This window comes from Pleurodeles waltl, chromosome 5 (genome assembly GCF_031143425.1).
Source record: "Pleurodeles waltl isolate 20211129_DDA chromosome 5, aPleWal1.hap1.20221129, whole genome shotgun sequence".
Lineage (NCBI taxonomy): Eukaryota > Metazoa > Chordata > Amphibia > Caudata > Salamandridae > Pleurodeles > Pleurodeles waltl.
In genome coordinates, this window is record NC_090444.1 from 1,049,401,138 (window position 1) to 1,049,423,306 (window position 22,169).

The 22,169-nt window shown below is 42.4% G+C and overlaps 1 protein-coding gene across 6 annotated transcripts in view; it reads right to left on the reverse strand.

Moving 5' to 3' along the window:
- UTRN (utrophin) overlaps positions 1 to 22,169 on the reverse strand; it is a 1,374,288-nt gene that overhangs the window by 33,197 nt on the left and 1,318,922 nt on the right. For all 6 annotated transcript variants that reach the window (XM_069235249.1, XM_069235248.1, XM_069235247.1 and 3 more), the window contains one exon: positions 6,028 to 6,136. In XM_069235249.1, coding sequence (XP_069091350.1) covers positions 6,028 to 6,136 — 109 coding nt within the window. The remainder of the gene's footprint in view (positions 1 to 6,027; positions 6,137 to 22,169) is intronic.

Here is a 22,169-nt window from a genome sequence, read left to right on the forward strand (position 1 = left end):
ATGAGGAAAGTCTCGTTGCTACAAGTTTGACATCTTACATTTTAGTCTCAAACGTATTAAATATGAGAAACAATAAATAACAGAGATTATAGGAAGTCTTGAAATGTTTTGCACATGACTGAAAAACGAAAGCCACAAGAGGAAGGCTGGCTAACTTGACGGCATACGCAGCTAGAACGAGTATGACAGCTGAACCATAATACTGAATGTTGATGATCCAGTTCTAGCGGAGAACATGCATTTGGATAAAAGGAGTCATGTCCCTCTTCGACCGGCACTGACGCTTGGACCTTTTTTTTGTTCCATTTAAAAGATGCTGAAAGTTTAGGCGCAGGAGCGGAATACTTTTAAGTTATGCACACTTTTTTTTGTAAACATATTTTTATTAGCATTTGGTATACGTTGTAACAGCAAATAGAATATCACTGTTGTCTCTTTATAACAGCATTTAAGGCAGCTGTCAACATAGAATACTTCAACTAAACTGCAGTAACATTAAATCACCAACTTCCCGCCATGCTTCGGGATTGGGATTGTGGCTCCCTCTTCGCCAAGTCATTAGCCTCAGGCTTGGTATGTGGGGAATGCTCTTAGTTTAACTATGTAAGGGTGGGGAGGGCTTTGGGGTGGGATCCCTCTTGCCAGGTGAGCAAGCGACTTCTCAGTGTGGATGCTGCCTGCATTAGGGTCTGTCCGGGGAGAAATTAGATTATCTAGTATTTAAGTCTTTCATGCTATCCACTAGAATCTCCCATACATCCATTCTAGGGGCCTCAATCCTCTCCTAGCTTCCCTGAGTAGGGAGTCTCCTACTTAGATTGCCCATTTTTCAAATGCCCTATGCGATTTATCCATCCTTGGCCCTCTTGGGTTTTTCCAGTTCATGGCGATTTCTCATTTGGCTAGGATGTAGGCCAGATCCTGCAATCTACTGGTCACTTTCGTCCTGGGTGTGTAGGGAAACCATCTCAGCAGGCAGTGGCCCATTGTGCATGCAACTTCCTTATCTGATTTCTGCAACTGTGTGAGTTACTTCCTCTCAGTATGTTCCCAAATAAGGGCAATTCCAAAACATATGTTTAAGTTCCGCCCCCACCATTCTGCACCGTGGGCAGGCTGCCGCTGCTGCATGGAAGTGTCTGTTAATCTTCCCCAGTGTCAAGTATGCCCTATGTAGTATAAAAAAAAGTTTATTAATTTAAATCCTGCATTTCTTGAGAATTTTGGGCTCCTCTCCAATATATAGATCCTCATGTCCCTGCCGATATCGGAGTGCTCAGGTACTCCTCTCATTTAAGTTTTAAGGATTCCAATGGGAGGTTCATGTCTGCGCGTATTCTACTATAGAAGATTGTAACTGCCTTAGATATACCTGACGAGCTTGGCAGGTATTCCCCCAGGTCAGCTCCCCAATGTTGTCTAATAGCTACAATGACTGTCATCCAGTAGGAAATGTCCTCTTGGCAAGTCAAACTGAAATCTGAAATCCTCAAATGGGAGCAGCGTCCCTTGAAGTAATGTACAATTGTACACATACAAGCAACAAACCAACACCAAACATGTATTTTTAGAGCTCAAAACACCCAGCATGGGGGCCAAGAGTTACCACAAATGTGTTGGGCCATTACACAGGTAATATTGAGGGCCCTGTGTAACGGAAGATGTTTCTTAATGTGCCAGAGACTGCTGTAAATAGTATTATTAAAAAAAAGTTACAAAAAACAAGTAATAATATGAAATGCTTTATAGTCAGCTGTCTTTTTAAAAGTTCGTGCTACAATCAGAAAACTCTTATTAGACGACCAAAGGGCCATCTCGAGACTGTGTGGCTTATTCCATTTCTTCAACAACTGGCAGACCCTTCACTAGTGGCAAACACAGTAAGGGACTTGTGTGTTCCAAAAGGAAAGTTGGCTGTGACAGGAAGCATTGGCGTTTCTATAGGTGGAAGACACGTCTGACTTGGGAAGGTAACAAAAAAACACGAGTTTTGCAAGATTCGGAAGTTCTTCCTGTTAGAATTCAATGTGCCTATCATTAGGAAATTGCATGAATCCATTTTCGTTCTGATCGAAGCTCTAGCAATAGTGATATTATTCTCTAAAGAACGACGAAAGCATGGTTTGCAGAGCTGTGTTAATTGATAATATCTGGTTGAAATTACACTACTAACCAGGTCATTCAAGGATAAACGGACCGGCTAGATTATTTCCAGCATCTTAACCTTAGCTTTCACTAATATCTTGGTACCTGCAAAGTGGAATGCATTACAGCTAGCTCGCCGTATATCTTCAGCCAGTGGTTAGTTCCTTTGAGCGAAAACTCGATTTTAGTGGCATTCAGGATCCACCTGTTGGGCATCCAGCTTCGGGTTCCCACAGAGCTGAGCCTCTCTGCTGTGGTGGAACTCAGGATTATTTGACAAACAAAACATCAACTGGTTGTTGTTGCAGTGGTTTTAAATGTCCACTTCCATTTTAACCAGCAACTGGTGGAGCAACTGCTGGAGAGTGTGAACATAAATACTGAATAAGAGTGGCAAGAGACAAGACTCGTGACCGTTCAGGCTCCTGTACATATTTGTCCATCTAAATCTTTGAACTATATTCACCAAGGAAGGAGGACAATAAACTAAGAGGATGGTCTCACACCTGTCCACCCAAACCAGCCTATCCAGAAGGGCTGCGCAGGGAAGGGTTTAGAACACCACCAATGTATTCGATTGTTTAAGTAATAACAGATGTTTGACTCATTTTGAGCCGGGTCAATTTACTGCAACTCAGCACTGGGTGTTTGTCCATTGCCTTGGAATCGCAGAACTCTGAGAAAGTAATTTTCAAACTTGTACGTCGGGATTGGTATCAGGGGTTGCCATGCAGCATTCCAAATCACCATATATGAAATTCAAGCTGAACAGTGAAAACAGGGTATGTCTATAACAACATTCTCAAGAATATTTTCAATGTGAAATTATATATAACAAAAAAATATAAGTCCTCACGTTAAATGCTGTAGAAAAGAGAACAGAATAAGAGGGACCCATAATACTGTAGAGTCAGTTATAGGAAAGTCACTCTTTCTGGCATGGTTAGCCCCACTTTTAGTCTGTTATCAGTATGCTTTGACTCTTTTCACTGGGATCCTGCTAACCAGGACCCCAGTGATTGTACTCCTTCCCTCTAAATTTGGTTGATTAGCACTATACACACCCCACAACTGGCATGCCGGTGCCCCCATATAAGTCCCTAGTATATGGTACTTAGGTACCCAGGGCACTGGGGCACCAAGGATTCTCCATGGGCTGCAGCATGTATTGTGCAACCCATGGGAGCCCATGCAAAATGTGCCTGAAGGCCTGCCATTACAGCCTGTGTGAAAAGGTGCATGCACCCTTTCACCACATCACTGCACCAGGTCACTGTAAGTCACCCCTATGGTAGGTCCTCCTAGCCCAGAGGGCAGGGTGCAGGTACCTGTGTGTGAGGGCACCCCTGGATGAGGAGAGTTGCCCCTATGAATTCCAGCTCCATCACACTGGACTTTGTGCGGGAAAGCCATTTAACCTGTGTCCAACTACATTATAGCAACTCCGAACCTGGGCATGCTTGGTATCAAACATGTTGGAATCATACCTTAATACTGTTGCCAGTATTGGTTGTATGATTCCATGCACTCTGGGGGTGAGGAGGAGGGCTCCTCAGAGGACCCCTGGCAGTGCTCCTACCAGTCTTCTGGGGTTTTCCGGACAGCCCACGCTGCTGCCACCCCTCAGACAGATTTCTGCTTTCCTGCTGCTTGACCAGCTAACGCAGAGGAAGGCAGAACAGAGGACTGCCTGTGGGAGAGGGCGGTAACACCCGCTCCATTGGAAATAGATGTTACATGGCTTGGAAGGGGTAGCCTCCCCCAAGCCACTGGTATGCTTTGAAGGGCACATTTGGTGCCCTCCTTGCATAAGCCAGTTTGCACCAGTCCAGGGACACCCAGGCCGTGGTGTAAAACTTGACAAAGGAAAGGGAAGTGACCACTCCCCTCTGTCCATCACCACTCCAGGGGTGGTGCCCAGAGCTCCTCCAGGTGGCCACTTGATTCTGCCATATTGAATTCAAGGTGGCCAGAGGCCCCTGGGAGCATCTGAGTGGCCAGGACAGGTAGATGACATCACAGCCCCCTCCTGAAAGATGGTCACCCTGCTAGGTGACCAATCCCCCTTCTGGGCTATTTAGAGTCTCCCTCTTGGGTGGGTCCTCAGATTCTATGTGCAAGATTCCATCAGAACTTCTCTGCATAGTTTGCTTCACCTTCTGGCCACTGGAACTTCAACTGGACTCTACAGGAACCAACAATCTGCAACTTAAGCGATGACTCCACTTTGCAACATTGTTTCTCTGGCTCCTTCCAGCAACTACAACATTTTCCCAGATGTGCATCCTCTGAGGTCAACAAGACTCCAGCCTGAACCAAGAAGTAAGAAAGAATCTCCCTTGGAGTGAAGGAGTCATTCCCCTGCATCTGCAGGCACCAACTGCAACAACGACCAGCTGCGTGGATCCTCTCTCTTCCGGAACTGAGTGGACCCTGCATCACAGGTGGTGGTCTTGAGAGGTCCCCTTGGTCCTCTCTGCCAGTTGTCTAACTTGGGAGATGGTAAGCCCTTGCCTCTCCTTCCAGGGCAATACCCCAGACTTGTTTGCTCCTCCTCCAAGAGATCTTCATGCTTCGGTTAGCCTGGCCCCCAGGACTTCTTGCCATGCACAGTCTCCTCTCTGCTGCTACAGCGACGTGAGACTCCTCTTCAGGTGTGCTGAGTCAACCTCACTGCAACTGCTGTGCCTGCTGCCAGTGATTTGCCTGTGGGGGCTGCCTCCTCTTCTTTTGACCTACCCGACTGCTGAGGGTCACCCCCATCCTTGGGTCAAGTCCCCTGGGCCTTGCTGGTCCTCTTCAGCCTTGCAAATCAGCTTCTTCTTCTTTCACATTTGCTAAGGCTTGTTGGTGGTCTTCCTGTTCCACTGCAACACGACAGCCCACGTAGGACACTAAATGCATCACTTCAGGGACTCCTCTTCCCCTCCTGTGCTGCACAGCTGGTCATCTTCATCCCCCATCAACTTGGTCCTTCGTCCACAGAAGGGTGGGTAGTGGCTCCTGCCACAACTGGAGAATCCATCATGAACTGGACTTGGTTCCCTTCCTTTGCAGGTCCTCTTCTGCCAAAATCCATATTTGGGTCCTTCCAGTCTCGTTTGGTTCTTGCACAATCCTTTTCCAAAGTCCTTCTGTTGGGTTTGGGGAAAACCAGGTACTTACCTCTGTTCTCCTGGTCACTGGCGGTCACTCTGGTTCTCACCTCTTGGGGTCCTTAGTTCCTTCAGCTCCCCTCTACCACTTCCACATTCTTGGGTGGGAGACTGCACCTCGCATTCCACTTATTTAGTATATGGTTTGGCCTACCCGCAGGGCCTACATTGTCTCCTATTACTTCTGCCAATGCTTATTGTTTTTTATGCTCTTTAATGATTGCTAATGTGTATATAATAGTGTGTTTACGTACTTCCAGTTGGGAGACTGCCTAGCAGTATTCTAGTATTTGTATTACCCTAAAAAAGAACCATTATTTTTGTAACGCTGTGTGGTTCTTTCATGTGTTATAGTGCTGTGTGACTATTGTGGTATTGCATAAGCTTTGCATGTCTCCTAGATAAGTCTTGGCTGCTCATCCACAGCTAACCTTTAGAGAGCCCTGGCTTCCTAGACACTGCCTACACTTCACTATGAGGGGATACTTGGACCTGGTATGAGGCGATAACACCATCGGAGCGCACCACACACCAGGCCACCTTCCTACATCTGTTACTTGTGTCACTATTCGGACTGGGTAAATTCCTAGTTTTCCTGGAAAAATCATGTTACATTAAAATGAAATGGGACAAGAACATTTTTTTCCCTAAGATAACAAAAATATCACCATATGTTGAAAGAATATATTATATTGAGCCCACTGCTTTTCTGCTGCATGCCACTAACCTGTCTGTTGGTAGCGTGGGCTGATATCCTGGTCAAATCTGTAGCTGGGAGCAGAGCGCTGGGGCGAAGTACACATGAAAATTCCATTGGCTTGGGTATCTGGTTCTGGCTAGGTTAGATTGGAAAAAAGATGTAATTAGAAACACAGGCAGCACTTCCACATACATCACAAGGCAATAATTTGAAAATGCCTAGGAGTCTCAAACAATTACGTGAATATGTTCTATGCTTGCATTTGCAAAAAAGACACAATAGTAACAAGGTTTGGGTGCTATATTTTTATTGTAAGGAGTTCCAGGTTGTTGAAACATGATTGTGCTTTGCCAAAAGCACCCACCGCACTTCCTTTTTTATAGCTTAATATTTTTCCTGACAATGATCTAAGTTAACCTATTCTTCTGGTGAGAAGTTGCCCTCCAACCACCACCCTAAATATGATGTGACTAACTACTCAACCTGCTCTGCAACCCGAAAAGATTCCTTTGCTCCTACTGATTTCTCAGCTCTGGCTGTTAAACCACCGCCTAAGCTGATCTAAGGCAACCACACTCCTCTTTCTCTAGGGTCCATTCGTCCCATCTTCCAGGAACAGTTTCGATTAACAAACACAACCTCACGAGAGAAGAAACATCTAGTCGGTCGTGCTGTCCCTCTCCTCCTTCAATAATAGTAATACACAGTACATTACTCAGTGTGCATCTATGTATGGTTTCTGTGTGCTGCTCGTATGTGCATTTGTTGTAAACATTACACTGTAGTAATACATGTCAGAATCTACGTTTCGGTTGCTAGACTTGCTGCCAATAACATTTTATTAGTTATGTTTACTTTTATTTGTATGATATGAATATACTTATTGCCATTTCTGTCAATCTACCTATGGTTGTGTACTCCAAACAATAGAGTATAGCAGAGAATGCACAGAGCAAGCAGGATTTACCTCAATCCTGGTAACCCTCTCATTCACTTTCTTTCTTACTTTTTTTTGTTAAAAACTGATTACATCAGAAATAATCAATCTTACATTTTCTTGTGCTGTAGCGCATATTTCGATTAGGGTACCTAAAAAGTTAATTAATTGCCCACTTCAGTTCAAGAAACCCTTCACCAGAGTGCAAAATTACACAGTTCATCTTCACTGTTGAAAAGAACAATACAGGTGGACGACTAGGGAACAAACTATTGTTTGAAATCTCAGTACCACTGGACATCTTTTACATCTAGGCTAGGAGGAATACAGTAGGTCTGCACTCCAAAAAGTAAGTATCTTCTCCAAAAAACATTGATTACAGCGGCAAGTGCAATCTGAAAGAGGCATATGGGTTTTTGCCAATCCACCAACACCAGGATGTTTTCACACAGGCAACATCAAATTCAAGCACTTATGCTACAAACCTATTGCAATATAATTAATTACATTTTTCAAGGATTTTAGGTGGGTTACAATACTATTACTGTACAGGTGCTGGAACAGAGTAAACAGGTCATACCGTTTGGGTCTCCACATTCCCGCTAATGACATTTAATTTCACTTCAAATGAAAATAGGACCAGGGTGGGGGCGTCAACAAATTTCTGTCGGCCTCACCTCTATCCAAAGTTGGAGTCAAAGTGACTGGATATGTCTGAATATCATCAACACAGAAGTATGTTGTTGACCAACACATCTATCTCTTTGAATGCCCTTGTCAATGCATAGCAATCTCACCACCTTCAAGAAGAATTAAAAACTAGGAGTCTAGTTTAATGCCAGTTTACTCCTTAATCCCCATCCGAAAGCTGCTGACAAAAGTGCCACCTTCATTCTATCATTGGAATGTAACTACTCACTTACTGAGGTGTACTGCTGCTCGCAGTGGTAATGTCCCATCTGTACCCCAACATTTGCGTCTTCCTGGTCTCTATCAAGTCGACAAATCTGAAGCTTGTACAACTACAATTCACATTTTGCAAGAGATAGAGCAACACATACAGCAACCCCTGCCTTGAAAGCCATACATAAGCTCCCTATAAGGCACAATGTTACCCCCTGGATACCTCTTAAAACGACTGCTCCCTAGAAGCAAGCATATGTCCCAGGAAAAATATCACCAACAACTTACCCTTGCACCCTGGGATAGATCAGTGTTTCTGTGAATGTTGACTTAAAGAGAAATCTCAGCACTTTGTGATGGCCTCCCTCTGCTCCATGTTTATGAACCCATCAAGCAGTATTAAATTGACACACATCATTTGGCATGACATCAAATACTTCAGGATATAAAATGCAGTTGGCAATACACACGCTGTGTGACATGAGGCTCAAAACAAGCGGGGTTTCAGGTTAAGCTACATGAGATAAATGCCAAAGCAACACTTTGCGGAGTCCACGGAGGCATTTAACAACACCTGGAACACGTAATATCCTGCGAAGAAATATATCCGATATAGCGAGTTTTGGGTGTTAACAGCAAAGTAAGATCGTATGTGACCATGACTTGTGATCAGCCTTATTTGGGAGACTTAAATGACTGATTATTTCCTAGGCGGCGAGTGTGTTATGGACCACTATTTCGCAAGAAGCATAAGCAAATTTGACACTAAAAACCAAGAAAAAGTAGGAGCCCGGAAAGAAATTATTAGCTAATAAACCCCGTTTTTTATTGTTATTCAGGTTGAAGGTTCATCGTTGCTAATTTCTTATTGCCTTTAGTCTCTAGGTTTTATGGTGCTTCTGTCAGTAGATACATAAACATATTTTTTTTTATCACCAGGATGTCGCTGTGAGCTTCTGACCTTACTACCAAGGAGGCCCACCCGGATCATTATTTTGGAGTGCTCCTCCCGCTGCCATCCTTGGGATATAAAAATAGTCCTTTCTCTGTTTTATGATCAATGTGTGTTTGGATCAATGCTGTCACAGCTGATATCTTTCGCCAATCTATTTTGTAGGACCATCCATCACAATGACAAAAAATGGCAGCCAAGCACACCAGCAGCAGTAAATCTTTTGTCAAAAAAAGAGAAATGTTGGCATGCTAACTGGGAAACCATAACAAGGGGGAAATATATTTAGCGGCTTCGTTAGCACAGTAAGTTCTTACAGAACATTGTTTCTACGAAAATATCACCTGTCAAGTATTCGTATCCAATCCGTCGACACCCTCAAAGCCTTGTGTTGGGAAAAAGCAATATTTCACACATTATTACCTATGGTTTGAAATAACCAGCTTTGTGCTTTCGGATGCTGTGACATTTTATTAGCAGTTTTATAATGGGCGAGAGGATTTTCACAGGATTACAAATTATGAACCTTCTTTTTCATGACGTCATAAGAAGTACTGATCATAGGCTACAAGAAAAAATTAAAAAACGTGTGAATGCTGAAAAAAAATATTGAACTGCTGCAGTTGAAACGTATACTTATTGGTCCCGATTAGACGTGTGCGCAGAAGCCGGTCGATGTTAATGCAAGGGTGACAGCCTGTTCTGTGACCTGGAGGGGTGCACAAAGCGGGCCTGTGACCTGGAGGGGTGCACAAAGCGTAGCATGGGGACAGGACTACTGTTCATGCCCTGGGTGAATCACAAAATGGTGGTGGAATGGTATCAAGGTTTTCGAATCAGTTTTGTGACCAGTCCTTTTTCTATGGGTCAAGTACAGGAGAGTCTACTGACCCTTCTCATGTAAAGTTCTGATGTTAAGTAAATCCCGGAACCTCGCAGAAAAATTTCATGTGCGTGAAGAGTGTGAGTATGTGAGAGTATGTAGCACAAGTATGGTAGTAGGACACTATGAGTAGTAGGAGTCAGAACACTAGGACAAAAGGGATTCGTTCTGGATGTCACCGTGCTTAGAATGGCACATGATGGAGGGCAGTACAATTTCCCCAGAAAAGGAAAGTGTACTGACTGCATTTCAGTAACTCGAGTGTGAAGATCCAGCCACTGAAGTCAGGGAGGAAATAGAGAAGGCTGCCTTTAGAAATTTCATGAGGGTTTCAAAAGCAAAAACCTGCTTAGTTCTTCCTGAGCCCTGTCATTGGTAGATGGGAGAGGCAAGGTTTGAAACTGCAGTTTTTGTTGTTCAAGGTGAGGAGGTTCCTGGGCCAGGCCTGCCATTTTGTCTGTCCTCACTACTGCTTTAAGAAGGATGATGGAAACAAGGTGCAAAGACCTCACACTACAATCTGTCCTTGTTTTGGTTCCTCCTTTTGGGATCTAGCCTCATTGCACTTGCTATGAGAGCTATCACCTTGCATGAAGGCTAGGGCTGAGAAACATCCAGAGAAGACATTTGATACAGAGCCATCCCAAACTGGTTCCTTAACCTTAGATAATGGATCCAAATCCTAATTTGGACAATGTGTGTAAAACTGGGATTCGAGCAAACCCACGTAGTTCCAGTGCCAGGTTATTCATGACCAAAGGAAGTGAACAGCTATTCACTCGAAGGACTGCTTTGTGATCTCCCAGAGGTGAGGAGACATCACCTGCAGTCTGCACAAATTGCTAAAGAACCCAAAGGCTTACCTAGAAGTCTGCCTATTTGATCAGAGAGGGAATGAAAGTGCTTGGCCCTCCAAGAGGAGAGACCATCCAAGAGGAAAAAAACAGCTGTGTTTCTGGCATGTGGAACATCCAGAAGCTGACGATGGCTCTTGGTAGCAAAGCTGGAGTCAACTTGTGCTGTGAAGGGTCTTCCAGACTCCCCTACTGTGGCCTCCACAGTGGGACACATACCAAAATCAAGGCACAGAAGTAACCACATGCTTTCTGGCATTCTTGCAAAGCTCAAAGGTTTCGTTTTGCTACTGTCAGATTCCAAGTCAATGAAGTGGAGGAGCTGCTTTTGCCTTTGAAGCAGAAGCCTGATTCCAGCCTGGAGGCTGCACCTGACAGAGGATCACTCTATCTGATCCCAGTCCAGAGAATGCAATGGCACATAGCAAGTACCAGTTGTTTCCCGGTCCCCAAGACGCATCTGCCGGGATGGGTGTCCACTGAGCAGGCTTGCAGTGCTGCTCACCCATAAAGGCCCAAGTCTCAAGTGAAGTCACGGTCCTGTATCAGTGGGACCACTCTCTAAGCATCAGCGAGAGCGCCTGCACACCCAGCACAAGCACAGCAACATGATCAGGTAACAGGGCCTCACACATGAACGACTGAGCTAGATGTACACTTAGTGTTCTGCAGTAGGAACATTGACTGTTGCTTAAATAATTCTGTTTTGAGTACTAACTATTGAACCGAACAACGAAATACTCCTGTATTAGAAGTAAAGACCTAATGAACTGCGTTTGTACCTTTTTAATGCCTATGCCAACACTTGAACCGAAGTCCCAGAGACATTAGAAAATCTAGTACACCACAGAGAGAGCTTCATAAAGGGTGTAAACGCATACTCAAGAATCATAGTTTGAATTATAACCCTGTAGTTGAGCCCCACTTAATCGTGTATATTTACAGTTTGCCGTTTTATTTAAGTACTTTCTTTTTATTAAGCTAAGCACTGAGCTGGACAATGCATTATAGTACCCGTTTCACTGTTGGGTTCTAAGCTCTAGACCTACACACTACTCTCTGAGAAGCTTCTGACTACTTTCCTTCAGTACCCTGAGAGTCAGATACAGGAAGGGTCTATTTGGTCCAGTTTGCTATTGTAGGACGGGCCCTTGGACAGAAGTAGGAAATTACTTCAACCACCATAAATGGGGCCCAGCAGCCCCAGTCTGCCTTCTGGCCCGCTGATCAAGGTCTACATTAATTAATTTTTTTGAGAATCTGGACGACAGTCTAATAAATGTATTTTATTGTTACAAGAAAGGGCTGCTCGCTTCACAGGGACAACTATATTCTTTGGAGACAAAGGACCTGATTTACAGTTTGGCAGATGGGGTTACTCTATCACAAACGTGACGAATATCCTGTCCGCCATATTATGATCCCATGATATACTATGGGAATCATAATATGGCAGATGGGATATCCGTCGCAATTGTGACAGAGTAACCCCTCTGATAAAATCTAAATCAGACCTTAAGTGCCTTAGAATGATAGACGTGCACAGAAAAAAAAATTGATCTGTGTCTTCATTTTGGATCTGCTTGTCTGTTGTTTTAACCTTATGAAAGCTGTTGGTTTGGATTTGGTGTGGTCCACCACAGTAAATTTCTAGCAGTTCTTGCTGACGTCCTAAAAGTCTTTAGCAAAGACTCCAGTACAAGCAATGTCTATTAATACACTGGATCAATTAATGTTCCTCCCTAGCTCTGTTTGCTTTTTAAATGAATATTGACAGAATTTTAACTGTGCAAAGATGAGGCAGGAAGACTGGTAAATATGCTTAGTCCGCTCTGTCATAGGCCTGCACACTTGGACTTAGGTAAATGGTGGCTTCTCTCACTTATCGCAAGCATTCCGCTGCCATTTTACTATGACACTACCCACTGAGCTGATTCAAGATTCTGAAATTGCAATGAATTATGTAATAGTTTCTGCATAAGAACACATTTAAAAGAATGTATTTCTATGAAGGTCAGACCTTTTTTACATCATTGCCCCATGCTGACAAAGTATCTGCCAACAGCCACGCACTAAGCTTAGGACTGTATTCTAAATGATTTAAAATGTCTGCCATAATAACATTTTTCAACCTTACAAGCCAAAAAAAAGCTTAAGAAAGAGGTGAAAGTGAGCTCTGCAATTGTCTAGGGCAGGTTGCGGCACACAATCAGAGACAGTGTGTCAGAAATTAGGTGCATGAACACGCGTGCAATAATTTTGTTGTTAGGTCTACTATATACCAGCATGCCTTGCGCATTTTAGAGGCGGTCTCAAGGTGTATTACACAAGCATATTTTTAGGACCTGCTCAATGGGCCGGCTTCTCTTGGTTGATATGAACGTGGCACACAATTGTAATGCTTGCCCTTACTACATATGACTAGCTGGTAATTCAATGCACAAAAGACGGTATCATCAAGAGCCCACAGCCGGGTCCCTATAAAAGGCAACATAATTTCTCAAGCATGTCTACTCTTCCTTGCCTCACTCCACGGATTAGCCAACTCTTCATATTATCTAGTCCTAAAGAATGCACTTATACCACTTGGATATATGCATGGTAGTTTCCAAATTGTTGAACATGCTTCTATCCAGATTTGCACCAGCGTATTTCAGTATGTCAGAAGAAACTTGACAGGCCTTTCTATAATAGTGAATGAGGTTGGTTTCTTGTGTCACCATTGAACTCATGACTAGATAGTCCCTCATGGGACTGCTTTCAACAAACAAAAGAATTGTCACTGATCACAATGAAAATCACAATGAAAATCCCAATAACGAAAACAATTCACAAAGTGTGAGAAAATATTCTATCCAGCCATGGGACTGTTCCACAATTTTGTATTGCTGAATGACTGGCCTACAAATCAAAGGGGCATCCCAAAGATAGGATCTACTAGATTTCAATCACTAGGATAGGCACTTTGCCCCCCGTCAGACACAAAAAACTGCTTCCGTGACTACATTTCAGCTCTTTATGACAGTATGTTCCTCCCTGATGCAGGGTGCATGAAGTGCAGTATTTACAGTACTGCAAAAAGGAATACAATATGAAAGGCATGCTGATATTTAATGGAGAGGATATTTCCACTAGTGATGCCATGTTCTGATGTGCTTTGTAAGCACACAATGTGTATGTTTTTGTTTCTCACACAACACTAAAATCTCATAAACACAATCACAACTGATATTTCCTTGGTGGTACATATACATGTGCATTCACACACACACACACACACATCGCATTAAGGACAGGAGAAAGTGTAATGTACCAATTTCATAAGACCTGAGGGAAATGAATACCCTTATCTCCCAGCATTTTGCAAGAATATTGTGTAAATAATATCAGTACAAAAATATCGAGAAGCAGAATACATAAGATAAGAATAATATCCTTTTTAATGTATATATATCACCATTTCTAAAATATTGTTGCATATAATATTGTATACTTTAATACAGTTGTATTAAATAGCTTTTACAAAATGTAATATATATTAATGACAGTTACTATTAATGTATTTTTTCACTTTTTACTATAGTGTATCATTTCAAATGTGTAATATTGTTTTACATGTAATTAATATTTTATCATTTATTAATTGGTTGTTAGGTTTGTATAGGAATAGGATGGGAATTTATTTAAATAAAAGTGTGTTTTATTTTAAATTATTTTTTATGTTACTGAAATATTTAATTGGTAAATAATTATGTATATTTAATTGTTCAAGAGCAATTTTAATTATGTAAGTGTACTTAGCGATTTATTTTATTTTGTATTTTTAGCTATTCATTTATAATTTAGTAGCGTGCTTTAGGATCTGCAGGGGAATATCGCGTGGGAGATTAGTTAAATTAAAAATGTTTGTTTTTTAAAATTGCTTTATTCTAATTAAATATTTAATTGATAATTCGTTATAAAAAGTAGTTAATTGATTATTTCTAATGTAAAGCATTTGTGTTATGTTAATAGGCAATTCACTATTAAGTGTATTAACCAAACTTTGTAAAGTGCATTTTATATTTATTATTGAGTTTGATGTTTTTATGTATAATTTAATAAATTTGTTGGGAGCTGGTGTGTTTTGGGAATAGTAGGAAGGAAAGTACATTTTATTCTAAATGTATTCATTTGGCTTTTTATTTGTTAAATTATTTTTTATATTATCACTTTTGTTGTCAATAATATTTACCGTTATGTATTTATAAAACATATATTTCCATTTTTAATATGTTTTAATAATTTTATGTTAGTTATTAATTTTTTTTTTTAAATATGAGTAGTAATTGGAATGTTTTATGTATCCCTTCCTAAGTACAACACTTTCCCTGCTTTTAGTTATTTTGACAAGGAAACAGTAAATCCAACCTCTCCAAAGTCAAACACTTTCCTTAATGTTCCTTACATTGGAGTGGGAATAGTAACATTAACCCTTCCAAGGTCCAACACATTCCCTACTATTGCTTAGATTAGAGTAGAAATAGTGAATCTCACTTTTCCAAACTTGAACACTTTCCCGCTTTTGTATATGTTGTAGTCGAAATAGTTATTCTAACCCACCAAAGTCCAACACTAGTCCTGATTTTGCTTAAGTTGGAGTTATAATAGCCAATCTGACTCCTTTTGTTATTTTTTTAAATGCTATGTTTTATTTATTGCTTATATTATTTTGAAAAAGGTGATTTTTTAAAATTAATCCTGTTACTTTTTTTTTTGTTACATAAGTATAATATTTTAATGTGTGTTTTTTTCAGTCATTTTCTAGAAATGTTTTCATTTATTTCCATCCATATGGCTTTTGATCTTGCATGGCAGAGGCTTGGCTGCAGGCTGTGGCCAACCACTCGCAGTCAAACAACCCTCCACTGTGCACTCCCTTTGGCCATGCACAGTGTGGAGTTGGCCACAAGGCCTAGCCTGCAGCCAGGTCCCACAGCCAACACCATGTGACCATCCAATCCCCGCCCCAAACGCCCTTTGGCGATGTGTGCTATAAGGTCTGCCACAGGGCATGGCCTGGAGCCAGGCCCTGCATCCAACCCCAGGCAGGCAGCCAACACCCGTCTGGGAGAGTAGGTCACATAGTCCCCCCTTCCCAAGCCAATATTGGCCTCAGGGACTTCATTCCCAGAGCCTTTTATTTTTAAATGGGGGGAGGGTGTGCATGTGGTCCCCTCCCCGCACCGCTGTTGGCCCTAGGGACTTCATCCACCGGGGCTGCTTTTCATAATAAAGTGTAGGGAGGCAGGTGCTCACCCCTCCCCAAACCAATACTGGCCCGAGAACTCTATCCCCGGGACCTTTTTTTTTTTTTAAAGAGCAGGGACAGTATGTGCCCCTGTCCTCAAGCCATTATTCCCTCGGGGATCCCATTCTCCAGAGCCACAAAAAATATTAGGGGAGGGGAGCTAACGGTCCCCTCCCTGAGCCCAAATGAGCCCCAAGGACCAATCCCACAGAGCCATACTTGAAGTTTAGGTGTGCGGTGCTGCGGGCAGGGAAAAGTACTGTGTCCCTGGGGTGGGCTTCAAAGGACACCGTTCAACAACCTGCCCTGGGGATGGGGGTCAATGGAGCCTTGTACGGCTCAGGGAGAGGAGCTACGTGCCCCCCTCCCCTCCACATGTTCTTAGGCCCTGGGGATGGGGTCCCTGGTGCTCATTTGACCTTTAAGAGGGGGTTTTTGCACCCACCACCCCTAAAGGTGAATATTCTGACTCCATGGGATGGGGTCCCTGGAGCTGGTACATGCCTCCCTTGCCTATTAATATTTTTTAGCCACCGGGATGGAGCCTATTAAGCCCAGGACAAGGAGCACTAAATTAAGGAAAGAGGACTAAGACTAAGGGCCAGATGTAGTAAGCTGTTTGCATGGTGCAAACTGCGAAAATCGCAGTTTGCGCCATGCAAACAGCCTTTAAGGAAAACGGGCTGCAAAATAAAAATAAAAAACTGCTTTATTTAAAAAGCAGTCACAGACATGGAGGTCTGCTGACTTCAGCAGGCCACCATCCCTGTGAGTGCAGGGACTCGCTATGGGGGTCGCAAAATGCGACCCACCTCATTAATATTAATGAGGTGGGTCTTTGCGACCCCATAGCGAGTCGCAGATGTGTCTGAGACACCCACCGTTCTGCATCAGGATTTGCGATTCTGAAATTGCGAGTCGCACCGACTAGCAAATTCTGACATTGCTACATCTGGCCCTAAGTCCTGTAATGGCTGCCTGCAATATTTCTCCTCATCTTTCAGGCAGCCAATCAGAGTCTTGGTCACGGAGGAACAAGATGGTCAAAACCTGAAAAAAAGTTGCCTGGGACAATCAGGAGGGTCTATTTTTTAAATATGGTTCAAGGAACTCTTGCAATAGTCCCTCAAACCCAACTATCCAGATAGACAAATATGGTTTGTAGCTTAGTATCTCTAACTACAGAACAGATTTACACCAAATCACAAAAAGCACACCTCCTGGAACAAGATCTACCTTCCTACCAAATTTGTTATGATTGTGTTCAACAGACTTTATGGTAGTGCTGTACAAATAAGTCTATAGAAAATGCATGGGGAGGTTGCGTTGCACAAATTAGACACGAGGGAAAAACTTTTTTGAAAAGTTTTGAGAATATTTGTCGAAATGCGCTAAAGTTATAGCAAAACAAAAAAGGCATTTCCTATGGCAAAAGTGACCTATCTATATATATATATATATATATATATATATATATATATATCGATATATACATATATATATATATTTTATGTTGCATATACGTTTTGGCTCTATATGTTTGATAATCTGTAGTCTTAAATTATTGTTAATAGTTAAAAAAAATGTTTTAATGTATATGTACATCACAGAGGTTGTGTGTGCAAGGGTATTTGGCCAAAATGCACCATGCCTTGTCTTTTAACGGCTAACTGTGGGTTCTGGGAAGATACGCATTTGTCATACATTTCTCATTTAAACTATTTTTAAATATACTATTATTTCGTATTTTAATAGTTTAAATAAATTATAAATAACAGTATAAAAATGTTTTTATATACTTATCACATTTTTGTCAACATTCTATGAAATAATACTTATGACGTGATAAATTCATAGTTTACATACAAAATATGTAACTTTGATATTTTTCTAGATGATGGTTTCTCGATATTCTGTCATACATCCCCTAACACAATCAAGTGCCATTAGTTTCCACTTCCTCCAAGTATTGGCCATTCAGGAGTGACAATCTGTTAGTTCAGCCAAAGCTGGTGGGCTCCTGAAATGGACTACTAAAAAAAAGTTTACCTTTGGCCCTTGCAGTCCCTAACTTGTTTCACACTCTGAGACCCTCACTCCGGCTTGTTCTCATGCCACATTCTGGGCATTGCCACTATTTGAGGAGAATCTTCTACACTGAAATTTGAAAACATTTATGTACTATGTATTTGCTTATAATTTCCAATTGCCCAGTAGCTTGGTCATTTAGGAAAGGCTTGATAATCCTGAGCATTGTAGACCAGAGACATAATTGTTAGGCCCTCAATATAGTTGACCAGGTATTGGATGCAATAATAGTAGTCACACCTGATAAAACTTGAATCCTAAGTGTTCAGAATTTATGGGGGTATTCACTTATCTTGAGTCTTGCCTGTAAAAATGGGGCATGACGTGGATTCTGGTGTTTATGATTCTAACATTTGCATGTCCCAGTATTTACCAGCCATTTCCCCCTCTAAATTTAAGCAGTGTAAACTGATGAAATTTAACTGGGGAAAACTGCAAGTCTGTGGTATTTTCTACAAAAGTCAAAATTCTGGCATGTGCAGTAAGGAATATGTCACTTACCCTATAGGCATCTGTTTGTGGCATGTAGTGCTGTAGATTCACATGCTCTGCATACTTCTGCCATTTAGTATTGGGTCCAGATGTGTGCAGGTTGTTTTTCTTAGAAAAAAGTCCTTCGAGTCACAAGGTAGAGTGACTGTTCCTTCTCTGTGATACTGCGCATGGGCATCGACTCCATTGTTAGATTGTTTTTAGGAGGGTGAGAATGGAGTGAAGAGTAAGTTTAAGTTGTGAGATGTCCAAGTGAGAAAGGGTAGAATAAACTGCAACGGCCACAGGTGTCAAGGGAGGAGTGTGGGCGCATGTGAATCTACAGCACTACATGACATGAACAGATGCTTTTAGGGTAAGTATCATATTCTGTTCAAGGCATGTGCGGCTGTAGATACACATGCTCTGCATAGACTGTAAAGCAGTCTCTCCTCAGAAGCAGTGGTTGACCTGTGGGTTTTGCAGCTCTATGAAAGAGTGCGTAGCACTGCCTGACCTATATTGGCTTGTTGGCGTGCTAAAACATCCACACAATAATGCTTGGTGAAGGTGTGTGGTTTGGACAATGCAGCTGCTTTACATAAGTCAGCTATGGTAACTTGTCTTAGAAAAGCCATGGGTGCCCCCTTTTCAAGTAGTGTGTGCTCTAGGAGGAGTAGGTAAAGGTGTTTTGGCTTTAGCATAACAAGTGTGATTGCATTTTACTATCCATCTGGCTATGCATGATTTAGATATAGGGTTGCCTTTATGCGGAAGTGAGAAAGCAACAAAAAGTTGCTTAGTTTTTCTGTAAGTTTTAGTTCTATTAATATAGAACATAAGGGCTCTTTTAACATCTAATGTGTGGAGAGCTTGTTCCACAACAGAATCTGCTTGTGGGAAAAAATTGGCAACTCAATGGACCGGTTGAGGTGAGATTGAGAAATCACTTTCAGGAGAAATTTAGGGTTGGTGCGACAAACCACTCTGTCTCTATGTAGTTGGAAGAAAGGCCCTTTCTAAGGGTAAAGCCTGAAGCTCACTAACATGTCGAAGTGAAGTGATGATGACTAAAAATGCCACATTCCAAGAAAGGAACTGAAGGGGGCATGAGTGTAGGGGTTCAAATGGAGGGTCAATGAGTCATGTGAGAATGACATTAAGGTTTCAAGAAGGTGGGGGTGGAACCCATTGTGGAATCACTCTCTTGAGCCCCTCCATGAAGGCTTTAATCACTGGGACCTTGAACAAAGGAAGATGTTGTCTATTTTGTAGATATGCAGCCACCGCAGCGAGATGCAATCTTATAGATGTGAATGCTAACTCAGCCATTTATAAGTGAAGCAAGTAGTAGACAATGGGGGTTATTACAACTTTGGAGGAGGTGTTAATCCGTCCCAATAGTGACGGTAAAGTGACGGATATACCACCAGCCGTATTACGAGTCCATTATATCCTATCCTCCTCCAAAGTTGTAATAACCCCCAATGTCTTGTACAGTGGCTTTAAAAGGGTCGAGTTGTTTTGAGTGACAATAGCAGACAAAATGTTTCCGCTTTGTCGCATAGCAAGCCTAGTGGTAGGTCTACGGTCTTCTTCAAGAATGTCCATACATTCGGGTGGCAATTTAAGGTAACCAAACTCTATGACCTCAGGAGTCAAGTTGCTAGGTTGAGAGTTTTGGCATCTGACTGCCTGATTTCTCTATGGTTCTGAGTGAGATGGTCCGGCATGTTGGGGAGCTTCTCAAGGCGAGGTCGAGTAGTGCTGTGAACAAGGGTTGACAAGCCCAGGTGAAAGCTGCTTGGATCATTGTGAGATGTTTGACTGAGCTTCCAAACCAGAAATGGAAGGAGGGGGAGAGGAGGAAAAGCACTGGCAAGTATCCCTGACCAACTCATCCATAGTGCGTTGCCCTGGGATAAGGGGGTGTGGGAACTGGGAGGTGAAGTTTGGGCAATTTGCGTTTTTGAGGGAATCCCCATCTGTGGAAGAATGGAAGTAGGACTTGTGGGTGGAGTTCCCATTTGTGGACTATGTTTCTGCATCCTGCTTAGCAGGACTGCACAGTCGTTGTCCATTCCTGGGAGATACTCTGCTATCAGGTAACTTATCACGCACAGCCCATTTCCAGATGGTCTGTAATAGTTGTGAAGGTTGCAGAGACCGTGTCCCCCCCCTGTTTTTGTAGATAATACCTGGCTGTCATGGTGTCTGTCTGAACTAGGACAACCTTGTATATGAGGTGAGGAAGGAAAGCTTTCAAGGCTAGGTGAACAGCTTTAAGCTAGAGGAAGTTGATATGGTGACCCTGGTGCTTGGCCTCCCATATCCCCGGTATTGTGAGATCTTTCAGATGTGCATCACATCCTGTGAGACGTCCGTCGTGAGAATTATGTGGGTCTAGAAGGGATCGCCCCTTCAACATGTGATTCACCATTCTAGAGTGATAAGTTTGGTGGTCTACCAACATTAGATCATGTGAGTGACCTTGTGACTGAGACCACTGACAAGCTAGACATTCCTATAGTGGACGCACGTGTACGTGGGCATGGGGTACTATTGCGATACATGAGGCCACCATCCCTTGGAGACACAGGACTGTCTTCACTGTTTTCTTCTGCTGATTTGGTTGAAATTGAGGTAATAGGGCCTGAAAATTGTGAACTCTGGCAGAATAAGGATAGGCTAACCCAATTTGTGTGTTCAGAATTGCTCCCAGAGATGGCTGTATCTGTAGAGGTTGTAAGTGGGGCTTGGGGACACTGATTGTGAATCCCAGGCTGTGAAGCAGGTATATTGTTACCTGATTATACTGACACTGTTGATGGGTTGTGGCTTTGATAAGCCAATCGTCCAGGTAGGGAAACACATGTATTCTTTGTCTGCAGAGATGGGCCGCTACTGCCGCCTGAAACTTGGTGAATACCCATGGAGCAGTTGTTAACACTGAATGGAAGGCCATACTTATGATGGGCTGAGTGTATTTGTATGTGTCAAATATGCATCTTTTAGATCTAGTCGTCCTTTTATAGTAATGGAATAACGTCTTGCAAAATGACCATTTGAAAATGCCCTGAAAAAATATACTCATTCAGTGGCCTTACATCTAGGATTGGCTACAGAGAACTGTCCTTCTTGGGTATGAGGAAGGTGTTGGAGAGGGTCTAGTCCTCTTGCTTCTTTGAGAAGGAAAGCTTGGACATCCTGTTTGAGTAATATTTGATGTTCTACTGAAAGCCAATAAATGTGAGGTGGAATGTTGTGAGGTGTGGTAATGAGCTTCACACAATAACCATGGTGGATACTATCCAACACCCACTGGTGCGGGGTTATCACTTGCCAGATGAGTAGAAGATTGTATATGCACCCCCTGACAGGTGTGGTATGATCAAGGGGAAAGAGAAGAAGGTAATCGTTTGCTGGTAGTGGTGGCACCATGTGGGTAAGCACTTTTGCTATTACCCTTTGTGTTGTTTCTTTTATAGGAGACTCTATAGTAGGATCTGGTGAGTAGTGTTGACTCTGACCATGCTGGTATGAGGTGGAGGTTTCTGGGATGATTGTTTTAGAGCTTCTGCGATAGCTGGAATGGCAAAAGGAGCCCCTAGGTGTAGGAGTTTGTAGGGACCCCATGGACTTTGCCTTTTTAGTATCCTTTTTATTTTTTTTCTAGGGCCTCATGGACTTTGGGGTTGAAAACATGTTCTTTGTCGAAAGGGACATTTAAAGTATTCTGTTGGACATTAGGCTTAAAGCTTGAAATACAAAGCAAAGCATGTCATCTAAGG